Raw genomic sequence first — 17,818 nt, forward strand, 5'->3', positions numbered from 1 at the left:
CAGGCACGCTTTAACGATGTGTGTATTAGGCAGTGACGGGGAAAACACACTGTAGTGGTCTCGCTTGCCATTTGAGAAGGAACGAGCCCACTGTGGAAGCAGTGCTGAGCTGGGACCCTTTTCTAGAGGGCAATCAAGTAATATGTTTGTATTTAAATTTGGACTCCAAAGATTTGTGGATTGCCCTTGTCCTACCAAACCAACACATCGTGATTGCTTTCACGACCACTTTCTCAGTATAACTTAACAAGCGTAGATTCAGCTATGCTAACACAAAATCTGTATTTTTGTCTTTTTAAAATAGAAATTATATTAACATGAAGACATCTGTCAACATGAGCCCTCTAATAACCAGGCACGTGATCCCTGTTTCCACTATCCCCACAAGGACATCCGTGCCGAGGGACCTTCAGTCTGTACAGCGAGGCTCACCCAAAGGGATTCTCTAATCCGTAGCAACGGTTCAAGCAATTTCTTCCACCGTTGTGAACCATGACCACGTGCAGATGACTCATATTGGGGACTAGAGCTCTCAAATTTGAGAAAAAAAAAAATTAAACTCTTTTGGTTGTGGTAACAATATCTCAATTTTAGTTAAAATACCACAGTTATCCTTTGTGTCTCGTGTGTTTCCAAAATAAAATACCGGGACACACAGGCGGGTCGAAGCCGGCTCACGGGGACACCCGCCGGGCGCGGGGCCCGGCAGCTGCTGCCTGCAGCCGGCCAGGCGGAGCCAAGGCTTCTCCGGAAAACGCGTCCCGCCCTGCCACCGCCGGCCGCCCCGCCTGCTCGACAGCCCGCGCTACCGCAGCGCTCCTGCCCGGCGCGGCCCGGCCGCCTCCGGCCGCTTCCCCTCACAGCGCCCTGAGGGACGGCCCAGCTGGGAGCCCTCGGGACAGACCCCTCCATGCCGGCTCCGCGCTGCCAGGGCCGGCCAGCCGCTCAGCCCTGTTTCACACCTTCCAGCGGGCGTTCCTGCCCCAAACCCCCGTCTCCGCCATTTCCCGGGCCCGCTGCCGCCGTGCCCACAGCGAACCGCTGCCTCCGCTCGCCCACGGCGCGCATGCGCACGGAGCTGGCGCACGCGCGGTGAGGCCGGCGGGGCGGAGCGCATGCGCGGAGCCGTGAGGCGGTGGATTGGGAGGAGGCGGCAGGGCAGCGGGGCCGAGAGCTGCTCTATCGGCGGCGGGGCGGGGACGGACGGGACGGGGCGGCGGCTGGTCCTATGGGGCCTTGAGCGCGCGGCCCCGGGGAGAGAGAGGGCTTCTGCTGGGCCGCAGAGCCGGGGGGAGGATGGAGGGGCAGGCGGCTCCGGGTGCCGGCGGTGGCGAGGAGCCCCTGAGCACCGGCAGGATGAACCCGAAGCGGAGTGGGCGCGCCGCGGAAGAGGAGAGCCGGAACAAGCCCAAGCTGGTGAGTGAGCTGCGGGGCTGGGAGCGGGGCGGGGGATGGCCCGGGGACGGGGAGGAAGGCGGGGGAGGAGGCGGGGGAGGAGGCGGTGGCGCGGGTGCGTCTCGCTGCTTCCCCAGGAGAGAGCCCCGAGCGGAGGGGCGTGCGGCCGGGCCCAGGGCGTGCCGGGCTTGCACGAATTAAAGGATGTATTTTAAAAATCCCGTCGGCTCCCGTGCGGGTCGTGGGCGCTCTGCGGGGGGAGGCGGCGGCTGGCGGGGCCGCGCGGCGCGCCCAGGGCCCGGCCGCGGTAACGCGCCGGGGGGCGGCGGGAGCCGGGCGTTCCGCGTCCCCTGAGGGGTGGGATGCGGCGGGGGCTGGGCTCGGGCCACCCCGCGGGGCAGAGGCGCGGCAGCGGTGTCGCCCTGTGAGCGGGACCTGCCGGTTTAACCTCTGTTCTGCTCACCTTTTGAGTGAAAGATCGCTGTTGTGGGTGTTTGTTTCTTCCGGTGTTGAAGCATCCAGAAGATTGGTGGCTACGATGCAAACGATCGCTTCCCAAGCGAACTTCTGAATTGTTGTGAAAATAATTTAAAAATTGAAAATTGTCCAGTCTCTTGGGAAAGATGTGACAAGATTTTGAGCACTTAAAACCTCTTTAGGACTGTAGAGTTTGTTCATTATGCCTGTGCTTTTTTTATTAAGAAGAAGATATTTCTACTTACAACCTGATTATCTGAAACATAGGTACATCTCAAAGCCAACAGCACCGGATTGTGTCTATCTCCCTTTATATGAGCAAAACCAGATAATATGACAATGTTTACTTTTAATTGTTTACTTGTTACACTCATTTGTTTTAACTTTACATTAGCTCATTTTAGCTCACTTCTATGATGGATTTTCAAGAGCAGCAGTGTAGCCAGCGCCTAAAACTTACCTGACTGTCGTTATTGAACAGAATACTAGTTGCAAACTTTATTTAATCTGTGCAAGGTTTTTCACAGATAGTAGTAAAACTAAGTCAATATGTATGTGTTCCCGCCTTACGTTCCCTTCATTGAGTACAGTGCAGCAGTAGAGCCTTGGGCTGATCAGCCTGAGAACAGTAGGGTTTTTCTGTCACTGAAAACTAAGTTAGAATGCATGTGGGGAAGCTGTTAAATTTGTAACGTATGGGCATTAAAAGGTTACTGAAAGTGACAATTATTTAAAAAGGATGACAGAATGCCAGAATACTCAACGGCTTGAAGTGTACTTGTGTTAAAAGTTACCATGTATATCTTAGCAGAAGGTAACCAAGCATGATGTCTTATTTTGTTTCATGGTGTTATTGGAAACAAACTCATGCTTGCTTGCATAGGATAAATATAAATAAAGTTCTTTACATAAACAAGATGTTTGTTTATGTTTATACTACTATTTACTATCTAAAGTAGCTAGAAAGACTGCTTGAAGATGCCTGCAGGGAAGTGGTTTAAAAATCACACAGGAAAGTGCTTCTGTTGGAAGCTGTGGGCACAAACTTGAATTTTACTCTAGCAAAGGAGAACACTTTTTTTTTTCTGAAAGAAATGAGTAATTTAAAAAATCAAAGTGAAATGAGCTCAGAATTGGACTGAACAGGACAACTATTTCTGTTGCATGATCTTTTCAGTTATTCTAGGATCACTAGAGTAGGCTTTTATTGTTACATTTATATGATGTTAATATTTTACTTTGTATGTGGTCATATGCTTTGTTTCTTGAGTGGGTGATTACAGTCCAGCAGCAACGTGGATCAGAGTGGTGGTGGTATGTTGCTTGAACCAGGTACCTTCTGAAAGATAGTTTTGCTCAGGGGTGAAGTGGCTAGCCTCTGATGGTATAATTGAGTGAGTGGGTTAAATGGGAAAGTAGATTTTTTTTTTTTTCCCCCCATTCTGGACATGATGTACACGAACAGTGTATAAAACTGATGAAGAGGCATTTACTTCTGAAGAAGAAAAGGGATGGGATTCATGTGTGTTTTTAGTTGAGGCAATGTGAATGGACAGCCAGATTTAACAATTACTGCCATGAGTTTGCAAGGGAAGAACAAATCTGTAATCAGGGAAAGGCTTCATCTGTTATATAGGACAATAATCTTACTAATATTGCTGGCTTTAATTTGGAATGAGGAACTGGTTCTGCCGAGGCTAGCAATATCTTTGGGTACTCAGGGAGCAACTTCTACCTCATCCTGCTCTCTTCACTATGCAAATAAGAGGAAGGTATATTTGGGACTTCTGTAAGAGAAGCCACACTATCTGTGCAAGTATTGTCTCTGAGTTGACACACAGCTTCTCAGAGTTTGATGTGGAGATTTTCTTGGTTCAGCTTCACAACTTAATTCATCAAGCTTCAGTAGCATTATAGAGATGAATCAACCTGCACTCTGTCAGTTTGTTGTGTATAATTCAAGGGACTCCACAGTGTGCCGAGAGGAGCGTGTCTCCTTTCCAGAACTTATTTCACACATCAAGTGGAGTACTGAACAAGGCCTTGGTGGGAGAGGGTGTGGAACTGCATATAACAGAAGATTTATTTTTAGTTCCTGGCATAGCAGCTGAAATTAGGCAACTCATTGGGAAGAAGTCTAGGGGAATGATTTTTGTATGATAGACTAAAAATGGCTCTAGATGACAGGGAGCTGGGAAAGCTGAAGTCGTTTTGGGGGAAGGGAGACTCTAGAAGAAGAAGTAGGAGGTGGAAGTTCTTTGTTTCCCCATCCCTACCATCTGAAAGTAAAAGGTGAGCAATGGTGCTTGGCCTGCAGAAGCATAGTAGTTTGGTGATTTCCTTGTTTGTTTGTTTTCTGTTCGATGTGTCGTGGGTGTGTTTGTTTTTTTTAAGGTCTGAAGCCTGATTGATGGCATTTATTCCTCATTGACAGGAAGTAAGACTAATCTATCAAGAGAGGATCTGTGCTATAAAAGAAAGCCATGGTTTATTTTTCTGTAAGATCATTGATGTGAACGTGTGCACACAAATAATTGAAGATGGGCTATATTAGAACTACTAATATATTTTTTTATGCTTTGGGTCATTTTGAAAGTTATTCAAGTTTCATATAATTTGTTGACCATGGCAGAACTGCACAGTGAGAATTTAGTTCCAGTTTTTATACTAGTAGTGTGTAAACTGGATTATTTTTCTAAAACTTAATTTCTTATGAGTACCTTGACACATCACAGCTGCTGGAAGAGCTCTGATTTAATTTTTTTGTCTCATTTTTTGCTGGCACAAGGACTGGAGGGGGGAATGAATGCCTGATGCTTTTGTCATTATTTTTGTTTACAATGAAATGGACAGGAAAAAAATAAATTGTTTTGGCAAGCAATCATCTCATCTCATGCCAGCCTTGAGAATAGGCTGGCATGAGAAGAGATGGCAACGAGCAGTTACATTCTTAACTTGGTTTGGCAATGTGCTTTTTTTACGTGTTTAAAAGTGTGCTTGTTATACTAGGGGAAGCAGAGTAAATTAAGGTTGTTAGGGAGATTGCTGGAATTCCTGTGTTTGTTAATCCTTAACTTAAATGATGTTTGCTCTCCTTAATACTTCTGTATTGCATGGAAAGTATGTGATTCTGTTGGGTACCCAGGAAATCAGTAAGGGCTTGAAAGTGTCGGGTCTGCTTTGACATAAGTTGTAGCTTAGCTGAACCTAAAGTCTTATCAAGTTGTTAATCTTTTTAGCTGAGAAGTTGAAGCCAGGCTTTTTACAGAACTTCATTGCAACGGAATCGGAGACAGAGTCATTAAAAGGAGCTGGAGAGGAGGCTGAGTATAAGGGGGGGAAAAAGTCATTTGAAGGATGATTAAGGATTGGTTGACCAGAGGCACTGGAATTCCTGTACTTGGAGGTTTTCAAGACCTTGAAACCTGGACAAAGACTTTAGCATCCTGGTTTGATTTTGGTGTTGACCCTCCTTTTTGAGCAAGAGTTTAGACTGAACTGAGAAAGGAGTGAGATCGTTCCACATGTCTGTGATTCTGTAAATCAGTACTTGACAAGAAGTGTTATAACAGGGTTTATGGTGCTTCCTGACTATTCACTGGCTAACTAGAAGTTAATGTGGTCAGTTATATGCTAATTAATGTTAATAATCTATCATGTAATTTTAGTATTAGCATAAGCAGAAATATTTCTGTGCATGTAGTGGCTAGTGCCACGCCTTTTAGCGTGCTTCATTACCCCCAAGTTCTCTTCAGGTTTGTGTGGTAGTTGTTCAGTGATAGATATTCTGCTTAGCTACAAACTGAATTTCTGAAAGGGGCTGTCTTCTGAGTGTGATGCTGTCTGTGAAAGTAGATTAGGACTGAGATCTTGTCTAACATGAAAAATGAATTGTTAGGGGTAATAGAGAGCTTAATTAATTGGAGAGTAAGTGGATTTGTTGATTTATCCAACAAGGAGCAACTCATACTTTGGTAAGCATAAACAATTTCTGCTTTTAAAACACAAGTTTTTTAAACCCTGCGAGCTTTGAGATAAATCAAAAGCTATGAACTCAACATTCTGACTAATGTGCCATAAACTAGTATCAAACAGTGGAGTAAAGGCTTTTATCAATTAGCTTAAAAACAGAAGCAAGCTGAGTGTGCTTAGGAGGTTTCCCAGCTATGTTGCTCCACCCATGTCAGCGCAGAAGTTGAGTGCTTTAAATTACATGTCAGTAGTATCAGTCACTATCAGACAGGCTGTGTGCTACAGGACCTACATCGCACCATTACCTTTGACTCCTTAAGGGTGCTTGATGTCGTTCTCCTGTGGAGGGATAATGTGCTCATTACGTATGACTTGTTTAGATGTTTGTATACTGCATACATGATCTATGAGTCAGGGTAGGCAGAGATTTATGGCAAATGAATAAGATGTGTTACATTTGAGATCATAGTGTCTCTGAGTAATATCAGCGCATGCCTGCAGAGGATTCTTGCTTCAAGGGGAGGCTTGAGGAACAAGTGAACTGAAATGCTTGTGTTTTATAGGATGCTTGGCTTTACTAGATCAAAGTCAAGATAGTTCAGCAAGTGAAGTTAGTTAGGGTGCAACCATTACTGAAGAGTAAAATTAATGTCTTGGGAAGATATGGTTCTGTTGCTGAAAAGTATACTGATGAGACACTGCTTCTAGTATGGTAGAGTAGGACATGCTGCTGTTTAGGTGAATGCTTTTGAAGTGAATGATATTGACACGGTTTAAATGAGGTGATAGATACAATGATAAGCCTATCTGCTTGTGGTAGTTAAACTTCCTGAAACAGTACTTGTAAGACAAAGCTATACAGTTATTCTGTACAGTACAGGAAGCTTTGCAAACAGCAGATTCCACCAAGGCAATGTGAAAGACCCAGTGAGAACTGACAGTGTTGCACATCAAGTAGAAGTGATGCTTTTTGAGATTTTTAAGGGCTGTGGTGCTGAATATCCAGGTTATTTGGGATGAACTTCTGTTGTATTACAAATAACCTGTAAAGCATGCTAATGATACTGTGATTGCTCATGACCCAGTAGAAGAAAAGAGAGGCTTAAAAATGTTGGGTGGATTATGAGGTGATTTAATCTTTTCTGCATCAGTTGCAATTCTTTAGAGGCAAGCAATAATGACTAATAACCTTCCTCTAATTCTGTTCATCCCTGTCCAAATTTAGAGGTACAGGAGAACAGGACATGGCAGTTGCTGCTGAAGCAACTGACAATTTCAGTTGGTTATTCATCAGTTCACTCGTTCAGCCTTAAAACCACAAGAAATTAGGAAATTACTAAAATGAATGTTTTAACACAGCTCCTTACAACTTGTATATCATGGCCATTCTTTAAATGCGGTGGGTTTTTTTTAATCATTCAGTAACTTTATTTTGGAGGAAATAAGTTTTTTGTTATGAAGGGCTATCATGGCAGAGCAGATACTTTTGAGAGAAAACTAACTGTTGAAAGACTTTGCTTAGTATTTTTGTAGCAATTGATAAAGTTATAGGTAGACAAAGCTAAATTATGTTACACTTGCATGCTATTTTTGTATCAAACTGATCTTTCACTTAAGGTCTTGTGAATCAAGTACCTTTTTCCTACAGTATTTGTGGAGTGAGCACCTCTAGGTTTCCCACTTTCAAGTGTAACTTCCTAATAAGTAAATGGAATCTGGCTTGACAAAAGTAGTACTAACACAGTCTGCAAAGCAAATATATTCTACTTGTTAACTACTAATTGTATGGGAGAAAGGTGTGACAATTAAAGGATCAGGTTATTTTGAGGCAGCAGTGTAGCCTTAAGCACCTTGGTGCTCCACTGGCTTAAGTTTTTGTGTGGCAGTGGGACAAGCAAGATCATAAAACCAAACAAGTCAAACCCCCTCCTTTATGATTTATTCTTCTTTGATTATTTGCTAGAACTAATAAGACTGGTGTTATGGCACACTAGAATTTGTCCTTTTCTATTGATTTGTCTAAAGTTCATCCATTAGTACTATTAAATTATGAATGTGTCTGCTTTTCAGCCATCCTCTCATGATAGCTGTTTAGTTGGACGTGGTGTGAAAACAGCACATTATATGCATGTTGGCAGATCTGAAAAGGATCTGGCAATTAAATGATATTGTAACCTACACTGTGTTATGAACTATAAACTCATCTGATTTATAGAAATTGAGAAATACCTTCGAAGTTTAATTCTAGAACAAGCTCGCACATGGGAAGTGAATGATTTGATAGAGCTACTGAAGGTAGTTGGTCCACCTGGGTGTGGTAATATTTGGTCTTAAGGTGTAGTGCGTACTGTAGTATCACCACACCTTCTTTGTTATATAAAACAAAAATGTTCTTAAGCATTTGTAATAGATACGGACTCTTCCTGAGTAAATGGGAAACTGTAGTTTTGTACTAATTTGAGACTGCTTTGTGGGAGAGTGGGAAAAGAGGAAGTTCAAGGTGGTGTGCACCCAAAGTGTGGTGGTAAATAGTTCTCTTTCAAAGTAGCAACCTGTCACAAGCCGGGTCCCCCAGGGATTGATATTGGGCCCAATGTTATTCAACATCTTTATAAGTGATCTGGATAACGGGATCAAGTGTAGCCTGATGAAGTCTGCAGATGACACCAAATTGAGTGGGGAAGTAACCATTCCAGAAGGGAGAGCTGCTCTGCAGGGAGATCTGGATAGGCTGGAAGAGTGGGCCAACAAGAACCTTATGAAGTTCAACACAGAGAAGTGTAAGGTCTTGCACCTGGGAAAACATAATGCTGGAGTGCAGTACAGACTGGGATCCACCTGGCTGGAGAGCAGCTCTGTGGAAAGGGACCTGGGGGGTCCTGGTGGGCAGGAAGCTCAACATGAGCGAACAGTGTGCTGCTGCGGCCAAGAAGGCCAACAGGATGCTGGGTTGCATCAAAAAGGGCATCACCAGCAGAGATATAGAAGTCATTATCCTGCTCTACTCAGCGCTTGTCAGGCCACACCTGGAGTACTGTGTGCAGTTCTGGTCCCCGCTATACAAAAAGGATGTGGACAGGCTGGAAGGGGTCCAGAGAAGGGCCACCAAGATGATCAGAGGACTGGGAAGCTGCCATATGAGGATAGGCTGGGAGAGCTGGGTTTGTTCAGCCTTGTAGAAAAGGAGGCTCAGAGGGGATCTCATCACCATGTACCAGTACTTAAGGGGTAGCTAAAAAGAAGATGGAGGTTCCTTTTTTACAAGGAGTCACATGGAGAGGACAAGGGGGAATGGACCCAAGTTGCTCTTGGAGATTCCAATTGGACACAAGAGGGAAATTTTTCCCAGTGAGGACAGTCACCATTGGAATAATCTCCCCAGGGAAGGGGTTCATTTGGCCACGTTGGACACTTAAGATTCGCCTGGACGGGGTGCTGGGCCATCTTGTCTAGACTGTTTCTAGTCCTAGAAAGGTTGGACTAGATGATCCCTGAGGACCCTTCCAACCTGGGATTCCTGGTCCTAGTGATCATCAGAGTCAATCATTGGGGCCAAGATGGTTTTGGAGAAAGTATTTCAGCATGCTAAATGTGATGCATATTTGCTGCTTGTAAGTGTACTTGGCATAATGTTATCAGACATGGAGCACATCAATCATGGAAAAATGTATTTTATTACTACAAATACTTTCAATTTATACTTCATAAGTGTTTAAACTTGTTTTGAAAGTGTAGAATGGAAGTATAAAAGTCACCAGCTGATTAAGAAAACATAATTGGAAAGAATCCTGCCTGCTATTCCTCTGTGATTTGTGTATGTATGTGTATATATATATTTTTGTTTAACAGACATCTTCTTACTCCTCTCCTAATTGTAGTGGAAATATGAAGTTATCACTTCATAACAGAACCAAATTAACAAATTTAGTTTGGCCTTTTATGTAAGAATAAATGCAGGAGGACTTGCTTGAGGAATGTGAAACATTCAGAGCAGTGCTACCTAGTAGTTTAGAACAAATTTCTAAATGAAGAAGTTAAGATTAAGACAGTTGGGGAAGAGTACTGTAGTATCCCAACACTTGGAGCTACAGGACTGTAGCTGTACAACCAGAAAAGCAGCAACTGTAATTTTAGGTTATGTAGGCTAAGGGAATAGCAGTAAAGGTACTGGTGGATACAGGTTGGCTTGAAAGTACGCAGGCCCATTCTCTCCTGTTTCTTTGTTCAGGGATTAGCTACTCAAACGTTAATAACTTTGTCCTGTAGGGGATCACATCATGATGTATATTTAGGCATGAAGGGGAGAGGAAATAACCACAGACCTTATATGTTCTTGATTATACCTTTTTGTCACAACTGGTTAGTTATGTGTTTACAAGAGTCACTGGGTAAATTCATGTTAGTCTCCTAAGGATGGTTGAGCGAGACAAATATTTGGTCAGTGACAGTGTTAGTTCTGCAGTCTGTTAGTCTTTTTTACTATGGTAAAAGCTAATAATGGTTATTATATGACCTTTAAAGATGCCTGTGGTTTTCTTTTTTTAATGAGTGTAGCTTTGTGAGAAACAAACAGTAAGCCAACATGAGATCGGTTAGATTCTAGACTCCTCACAAGAGATACAAATAGTTAGTTCTTGTACAGTATAGAGTTCCCTGCTTTCCTTTTACATTTTGGTTCTTCATATGCTCCTGCTGTGAATTATTTTTATACCTTTAAAATTGAAGTAACGTCTAAAAGGCTGTGGCTTTGTAATGGAAATATGCTGGGTGCGTGCATTTGCAGTTGCATGAGTACGTGAGTAGATGAGAACCTGACAGTTGTTAATAGTTGAGATGGTTACACGCAGTGTTCCAGTTGCATTAGAACAGGTAAGTATTTGCATAAAGAAGGAAAAAAGATGACAGCATATCAGGCTAAGCATATACACTGATGCCGTATACATTTTAATTGTGCCAGCCACATTTAGGGGGTACGTTAAAAACAAAAGGTTTAAGTATGAAATCTGAAAAATCGAAGGGTAAACCCATGTCAGCTGGCCAAGTCCAAAAGTTAGCACATGAACTCAAATTAACTGACATACTTCAGTCTGAGTCTGTCCCTCTTTGTAAGCGATACAGTAGCATTTCTATCTAACTTTGTATACACTGAAGTAAAATTTACATACAGTAAGAACTGTTTTCATAATAATTACAAGTCTTTGCTTATAAAAGCCTTAGCCACTCATCGATTCAGAGTGAACTAATGAATATGACAGATTTGTAGAAAGTAGTTTATAACCAGACTTGAGGCACAAGTAGCAACCAAAGCTTCAACTGAAACACCTAGTAACTGATTTTATCCTGACTTTGGTGTCAATATAGTGCTTTATTCCTGGTACTGCTGCCAGTCTTAATTCACATAAAACAGATTCTTCGTTCTCTTCTTTTTTTTGGGCTTATTATACAATGGGGCAGCAACAGCTGTTGCTCCCAGGCAATCTACTTTACTAGAACTGCTTCAGTTCCTCCTTTACACTCCTTTATGGCAAGTGGGTCTCCCACTGCTTTATTCTCATCAACAGAAAAAAGTGAGGTGAGGAAAATCCTTTTGATTCAGCACACAATTTCTTGGCTGAGCTAGAAATATACCAGGCAATGTCTGCTGCAGTCTCTAACCTTTACAATCCTCCGTTCTCTACTGTTCTATTGCCTTCCAGCAGTGCAGTTTCATCTTCATTCTCCAGTTTATTTACAGCTCGGTGGAGGCATTCCCAAACTAGATAAGGTAAAGGGTACAGCAGTAGTCTCTGATAAAATTTCCATCTGTAAACCTGATATAAATTTTTTCATTTTTGTGTTTTACAAATATTCATTCACATTTGAAGGCGGGCTTCCTAAATCCACTAAGGTTAGTTTACAGTATCCTGTGATTCCAACTAATTCCTGAATGACTTCTAAGTAGTAATCCCATCAGTTAACATTTTATATTATAAAAAAATTGTTTTGTGAATTTATGGGAAAACCTTTATAAAATTTATGTGGGTGTTCATGGGTATCCAAAGCACATACCACGCTTCAATATTATGATAAACCATCTTTTTTTGCTTACTTTCTCCTTTAGCAGAAGGTAACAGGTTCTCTGCAACCGGTTAAAAGCATCTGTAATCCTCCTGAATTCCTGTTACTTTTTAACAGGGAATCTGACCTGTACTGTAGTCAAATGATACTGTTGGTTTCCTCATTATTTTCTACAATACAGTTCCTCTCTATTCACATGCTGCTTAATTTCCTACTTCCATGAAGGACAAATAGTCTACTTGGGAAGCTGTTACAAACAGGAAAGAATAGAAAAAGGAACAGAAAGCCCTTGTGTGTATTGCAGCAGCTATAAATACAGTTTAACCCCAACATGCTTTGACTGTTGAGTTACGTTATGGTCCTTGCATGCTGATATGACTCAATTTAGAATTTTGTTCTTCAAGGAAAAGCCAAAGTTCCTTGCTATGGCAGCAGCATTGCTCCTTTTTCCAAGTTTTAGTATCATATCAGTTTTTATTAGGGGAGAAAAAAGTAACTTTACTACCAACTTTTTTTATGAAGGGATCAAATACTGCTCTGATCAAACACTTGCTCTTTGCTAAGAAGTCTGTGTCTTGGAAGACAGGCAACATCATCCTAAGAAGTTGTTGACATGATCTGTGTAACCATATGTTCCAAGACTGCTGGGTACAGACAAAATTAATAATATTCACAAGAAATTCCTGCTTCTTTGGCTTGTAGCATCCCTTCTATTGCCAGTTCCTTTGTGGGCTGTGTTTTGATTGGCTGGATTTTGTGGGGGATTTCTCACTATTGAAAAACAACCCAAACAAAGCAAATACACATTCTCCCTTCCTCAAAGTTTGTCAAAAGTAAAATACTCCATTTTCAAGGAGCTGCCCCATATCTGGTCAAGCTCTTCACAGTATAGACTTTCTGTCAACTTTTGCAACTTGCTATGGGTCTTACACTTTATTTTTATGTGTGTCAATTCTCTCTCAACAGGCACATACTACCAGTTTTATCTTCTCCTCAATGGTAGTAGAGGGAAATTCAAATGGACAGTGACAGTTATTTCAGTGTTTACTGTAACCACAAGAGCAAGAGGTGTTCCATGAAACCAACAGCATGCTCAGTTAAGAATCTTCCCCAAACTATCTCTGCATGTAACAGGAAGAAAAGTATATAGAAGTTGAGCCTGTCACCTGTACAGGGGTATGAGGCTACACTGGCGTGTACTGTGAAAAGAGGAATCAAGTGAGCAGAAATGGAAAAAAAGTTGTGTGAAAGTACTGAAGAAGTTTCTCAAAGCAGTTTCAGCTTCTTTTTTCAGAATGATTTAAAAAGAACTCTCTCACTGTCAAGTTAACCGGTCATTGCTCATCTTGAAAGAAAAACCTGGGTTTCAACAATAGATTAATCCCAGGTTCAAAGCATATAATTGTAGTTAGAAGGGCTGCATGCCTATAAAAGGGTAAAAACAAACTAAGACTGCACTTCAGTAAGAGTGAAGATGAACCTTGTCACAATAAAAAAATGTGTCTCTCTTTAGGAAGTGAGGTATAAAAGGAGGAGGCCTATTCTCACTACATTAATTGACCAAACTCAGTAGCTTCATAATAACTTTTATTCAGCTCCACAATGTGTCTGAATGAAAAGATCAGCCACTTGCATGTGGGGGAGTGCGGAACAAGGAAGGAAGATGAACAGCAGTTGGATGCACATCAGGTGTGGCTATCCAGCAAAACTGGCTTTGTTCTACTGCTACACTGAAAGCAAAGTGCTCAAATCCACAGCTTATATCTAAATGTAAAATTGAGATAAAGTCTGTGCTTACTGTGTCAAGAATTGCTTTGATGTAGTTTTTCCAGTTTAACTGTTCCAGAATGTTTCAGAAGCACTTCACAATAATATTATACCAGAAAAGCAAAAACCAAGTTCCCTAAAAACTCAGCTCAGAAGTCAAACAATTGCATTTTTTAAAAGCAAGCAGCAGAGATACAGGGCTGAATACACTGACAGGTACAGTTGGCAGAAAAGCAACAGCCATGCAACCAGTACAATAGGTGTCTAAGCAGTTCGCTTACTGCACTAGGATCTATATGGTGTCCATTTGTAATTAAGTCCCAGAAGTTGATCCAATGACTGTTCAAGTGACCAGTTGAGCAAGTGATCTCAGTCTATTTTCTTAGGGAAAAACACTTTCTAATTTTCTTCAAAACCAATTGATTTGCTTGCTGTAGGTGCAGTAAACAGAATATGCTGATAGGGACAAGCAGGCCTGCTCAATACCAGTACAATAGCAACCACTGGGACAGATGGCTTTTTGTCTAATAAAGTATATTAATACCAATTAAGTATGCAATACATTAGCAACAAAAGAAGGGCTTAGGTGGATCTCCAGCCTTTATTGGATGCAGGGGGGAAATGTAATGAAAAAGGATGAGGAAAAGGCTGAGCCACTTAATGCCTTCTTTGCCTGAGTCTTCAGACCAGGAGTTCTCTGTGTACCCAGCCCTATGAGCTGGAAGACAGGGAGCAGAAAGAAGCCCCCATAATCCAAGGGGAAAAGTTTAGTGACCTGCTACACCACTTAGACACACATGAGTCTATGGGACTGGATGGGATCCACCCAAGGGTACTGAGGGAGCTGGCAGAGGTGCTCACCAAGCCACTTTCCATCATTTATCAGCAGTCCTGACTAACTGGGGAGGTCCCAGTTGACTGGAAATTAGCAAATTTGATGCCCATCTACAAGAAGGGCTGAAAGGAGGATCCGGGGAACTACAGGCCTGTCAGTCTGACCTCACTCCACGGAAAGCTGTGGAGCAGATCATCCTGAGTGCCGTCATGTGGCACGTACAGGAGAACCAGGTGATCAGGCCCAGTTAGCATGGGCTTATGAAAGGCAGGTCCTGCTTGACTAATGTGATTTTCTTGTACGACAAGGTGACCTACTTAGTGGACAAGGGAAAGGCTGTGGGTGTTGTCTACCTATGCTCTAGTAAAGCCTTTGACACCATTTCCCACAGCATCCTCCTGGAAGAACTGGCTGCTCATGGCTTGGACAGGTGTACTCTTTACTGGGTAAAAAAACCAGCTGGTTGGCCAGGCCCAAAGACTTGTGAATGGAGTTAAATCCACTTGGCAACCAGTCACAAGTGGTGTTCTCCAGGGCTCAGTACTGGGGCCAGTTCTGTTTAATATCTTTATCAATGATCTGGCTGAGGAGATTGAGTGCACCCCCAGTGTGCAGACAACACAAAGTCAGATGGGAGTGTTGATCTGCTTGAGGGCAGGAACGCTCTGCAGAGGGACCTGGACAGGCTGGATCGATGGGCTGAGGTCACTTGTATGAGGTTTAACAAGGCCCAGTGCCAGGTCCTGTGCTTGGGTCACAACAACCCCAGGCAACGCTGCAGGCTTGGGGCAGAGTGGCTGGGAAGTGCCTGGCGGAGAAGGCCCTGGGGGTGCTGGCTGACAGCTGGCTGAGCGTGAGCCAGCAGTGCCCGGGTGGCCAAGGAGGCCACCAGCACCTGGGCTTGTGTCAGCACTGGTGTGGCCAGCAGGAGCTGGGCAGGGATGGGGCCCCTGTGCTCGGCCCTGGTGAGGCCGTGCCTTGAATCCTGGGTTCAGTTTTGGGCCCCTCAGAGTGAGGAGGACATTGAGTCCAGAGAAGGGCAACAAAACTGGGGAAGGGTCTGCAGAGAAGGTCTTATGAGGAGCGGCTGAGGGAGCTGGGGTGGTTTAGTCTGGAGGGAGACCTTATCGCTCTGTACAGCTACCTGAGAGGAGGTTGTAGTGAGGTGGGTGTTGGTCTCTTCTCCCAAGAAATGCACGATAGGACAAGAGGAAATGGCCTCAAGTTGTGCCAGGACAGATTTAGACTGGATATTGGGAAACATTACTTCATCGAAAGGGTTGTCAAGCATTGGAACAGGCTGCCCAGGAAAGTGGTTGAGTCACCAGCCTTGGGCGTATTTAAAAGACATGTAGGTGTGGTGCTTAGGGCCATGGTTTAGTGGTGGGCTTGGTAGTGCTGGGTTAAGGGTTGGATTTAATGATCTCTGAGGTCTTTTCCAACCTCAATGAATCTACGATTCTTTGTCTGGCACTTTTTACAGGCACAAAATGTATGTACCAAAAGCTACAATGGTGTATCAAGGGATATTTGAAATTATTTGAATGCATTTCTAATCTACTAGCATTTTAATAAAGGAAGCTTGGGAGGTGCAGCTTTTGAAATAAGCTTTCTTATCAAGCAAAGCATGAAACATAATTGGCACTCAACTATCTGAATTTTTTTTAAGTAGTGTTCTTCAAGAAAGACCTTTAAAGTACTCATTACCAAGATTATTAGATTTGAAAGTGAATTTATTTAAGCCCAAAATAAACTCAGTGCTATTCTACAGATGACCCGAAAAATAAAATGTATATGGCAACAGTGTATCTGCTTAGCCTGGCAGTTCAAGAGCATGAAGAAATAGAATTCATGTACTTATTTTCCCCATTTACACCATTGACAATTGGTGCAGTCCCATATGCTGTCTTGATATTGTCAAATATGACTTCCTTGTTTTCGCTATGCAGATACTTACCTGTTCTAGTGCAGCCGAGGCACTGCATGTAACGTTGAGCTGTTCCTGGAGGTACCTGTAGCTCATATGCAGAAACTTTGTATCAGCTTGTGTTGCTACACTTGCTTTATGGCGATTTGCCGACAGCCCGGAACCCTTAACGTTGAAGAGTCTTAATTATACCTTTTTGGGGGCTTAAGGACATGTTGCATGGGGGTTTCTACCTACTCACATGTGAGGGTCGTGGTTGGTGTGTTTTGAGTTTCTTTTCAACTTTTTTTAAGATGTGCCCTATAAAACTTTCTGTTGGATAATGATGACATGATACCACCCGCATTTCTAAATGAAGTATTAAAACCAGTGGTTAGAATTTCTGAATATAAACGGAAGCTTTAAACTAAAATAAAAGGTATTAAATTTTTGTTATAAGGGCAGGGTTTGCCATGTCTCTTAACCTTTCTAAAGATCTTGATTAGCTAAATATCTCCTAGAATATTAAGCTTGCATATTGAGGCAAGTAAGCTAATATACACTTCATAAAATCAGCATAGCAATTCTTGTTTGTTGTGAAATTTATGAATGGAATTATGACTTAGCTCTTTCAAAAGTCTAGTTTGTATAAGTTTTAACTAGCAAACTGCTGCTTGTTACTATTAAGTGAGGCATTTAAAAGCTGTAAAGCATCCTGAAGAGAGACAGCGTTTGTCTATACCAAAAAGCATGCTGTGCTGTTACAAGATGGTTTTCCAAGATGCTCAAAGGAAAACCTGACTTGCATGATTGCTAGATATCAAAATAAGGAATAGGTCCTGGCTGTACAAAGTGCTGTACAAAGAACTTGCCGGTCATGCAGCATAACTTCTATAAACTCCTCTGATCCCATGCTGCTTTAGTGATAATAACTTATCTAACATGGTTGGTGCAGAGACTTTATGGAAAATGTTTGGAGTCTAGCAGTAGCTCTGGAAAATGCCAAAACTTACTTTATTTGCCTCTGCACTGGCTAACGTGAAAACTGCCTCTTCTAATAGGCTTTCTGCAGTTGTTTCTACAGTAGTCTAAGCTGATCTAGCCTTGCCCTTTGTCTCACAACCAGCAGTTTTGTTGGCTTAGACTGCCATGGAACTGCAGCTTTGGGAAGAGGCTTTTAATTTCGCTCTGATTGTTAAAGCTTACCAGTGAACACCAATGAATGATTGTCTGAAACAAACTTTTCAAAACAGTAATGGCAGTTTGAGCTACAAATAAAAATCCAGTGTTAGTTGAATTGTCTTCCTCAATTCCTGTTGAAATTAGGGCTAAGTTTGTTTACAGTTAGTTTTTTCAACTCCTGAATCAACTTGCTTTTTGCTAAAGAGTTTTTTGAGGTCATCTGGGAA

General features: G+C 42.5%; 1 protein-coding gene and 1 long non-coding RNA gene across 7 annotated transcripts in view; one reads left to right on the plus strand and one right to left on the minus strand.

The window, feature by feature from the left end:
- Positions 1-1,081, minus strand: part of LOC135315338 (uncharacterized) — a 123,906-nt gene extending 122,825 nt beyond the window's left edge. For all 3 annotated transcript variants that reach the window (XR_010374782.1, XR_010374781.1, XR_010374783.1), the window contains exon 1: positions 963-1,081. This is a non-coding gene — a long non-coding RNA (uncharacterized LOC135315338). The remainder of the gene's footprint in view (positions 1-962) is intronic.
- Positions 1,082-1,150: 69 nt separating this feature from the next.
- Positions 1,151-17,818, plus strand: part of DIAPH2 (diaphanous related formin 2) — a 254,044-nt gene continuing 237,376 nt past the window's right edge. For 3 of the 4 annotated variants that reach the window (XM_064462898.1, XM_064462899.1, XM_064462900.1), the window contains exon 1: positions 1,153-1,416. In XM_064462898.1, coding sequence (XP_064318968.1) covers positions 1,297-1,416 — 120 coding nt within the window. In that variant the 5' untranslated portion in view covers positions 1,153-1,296. Of the gene's footprint in view, positions 1,417-17,818 lie in introns of all 4 variants that reach the window. The other variant, XM_064462901.1, reaches the window with a different exon arrangement.

Source organism: Phalacrocorax carbo, chromosome 11, assembly GCF_963921805.1.
Source record: "Phalacrocorax carbo chromosome 11, bPhaCar2.1, whole genome shotgun sequence".
Taxonomy (NCBI): domain Eukaryota; kingdom Metazoa; phylum Chordata; class Aves; order Suliformes; family Phalacrocoracidae; genus Phalacrocorax; species Phalacrocorax carbo.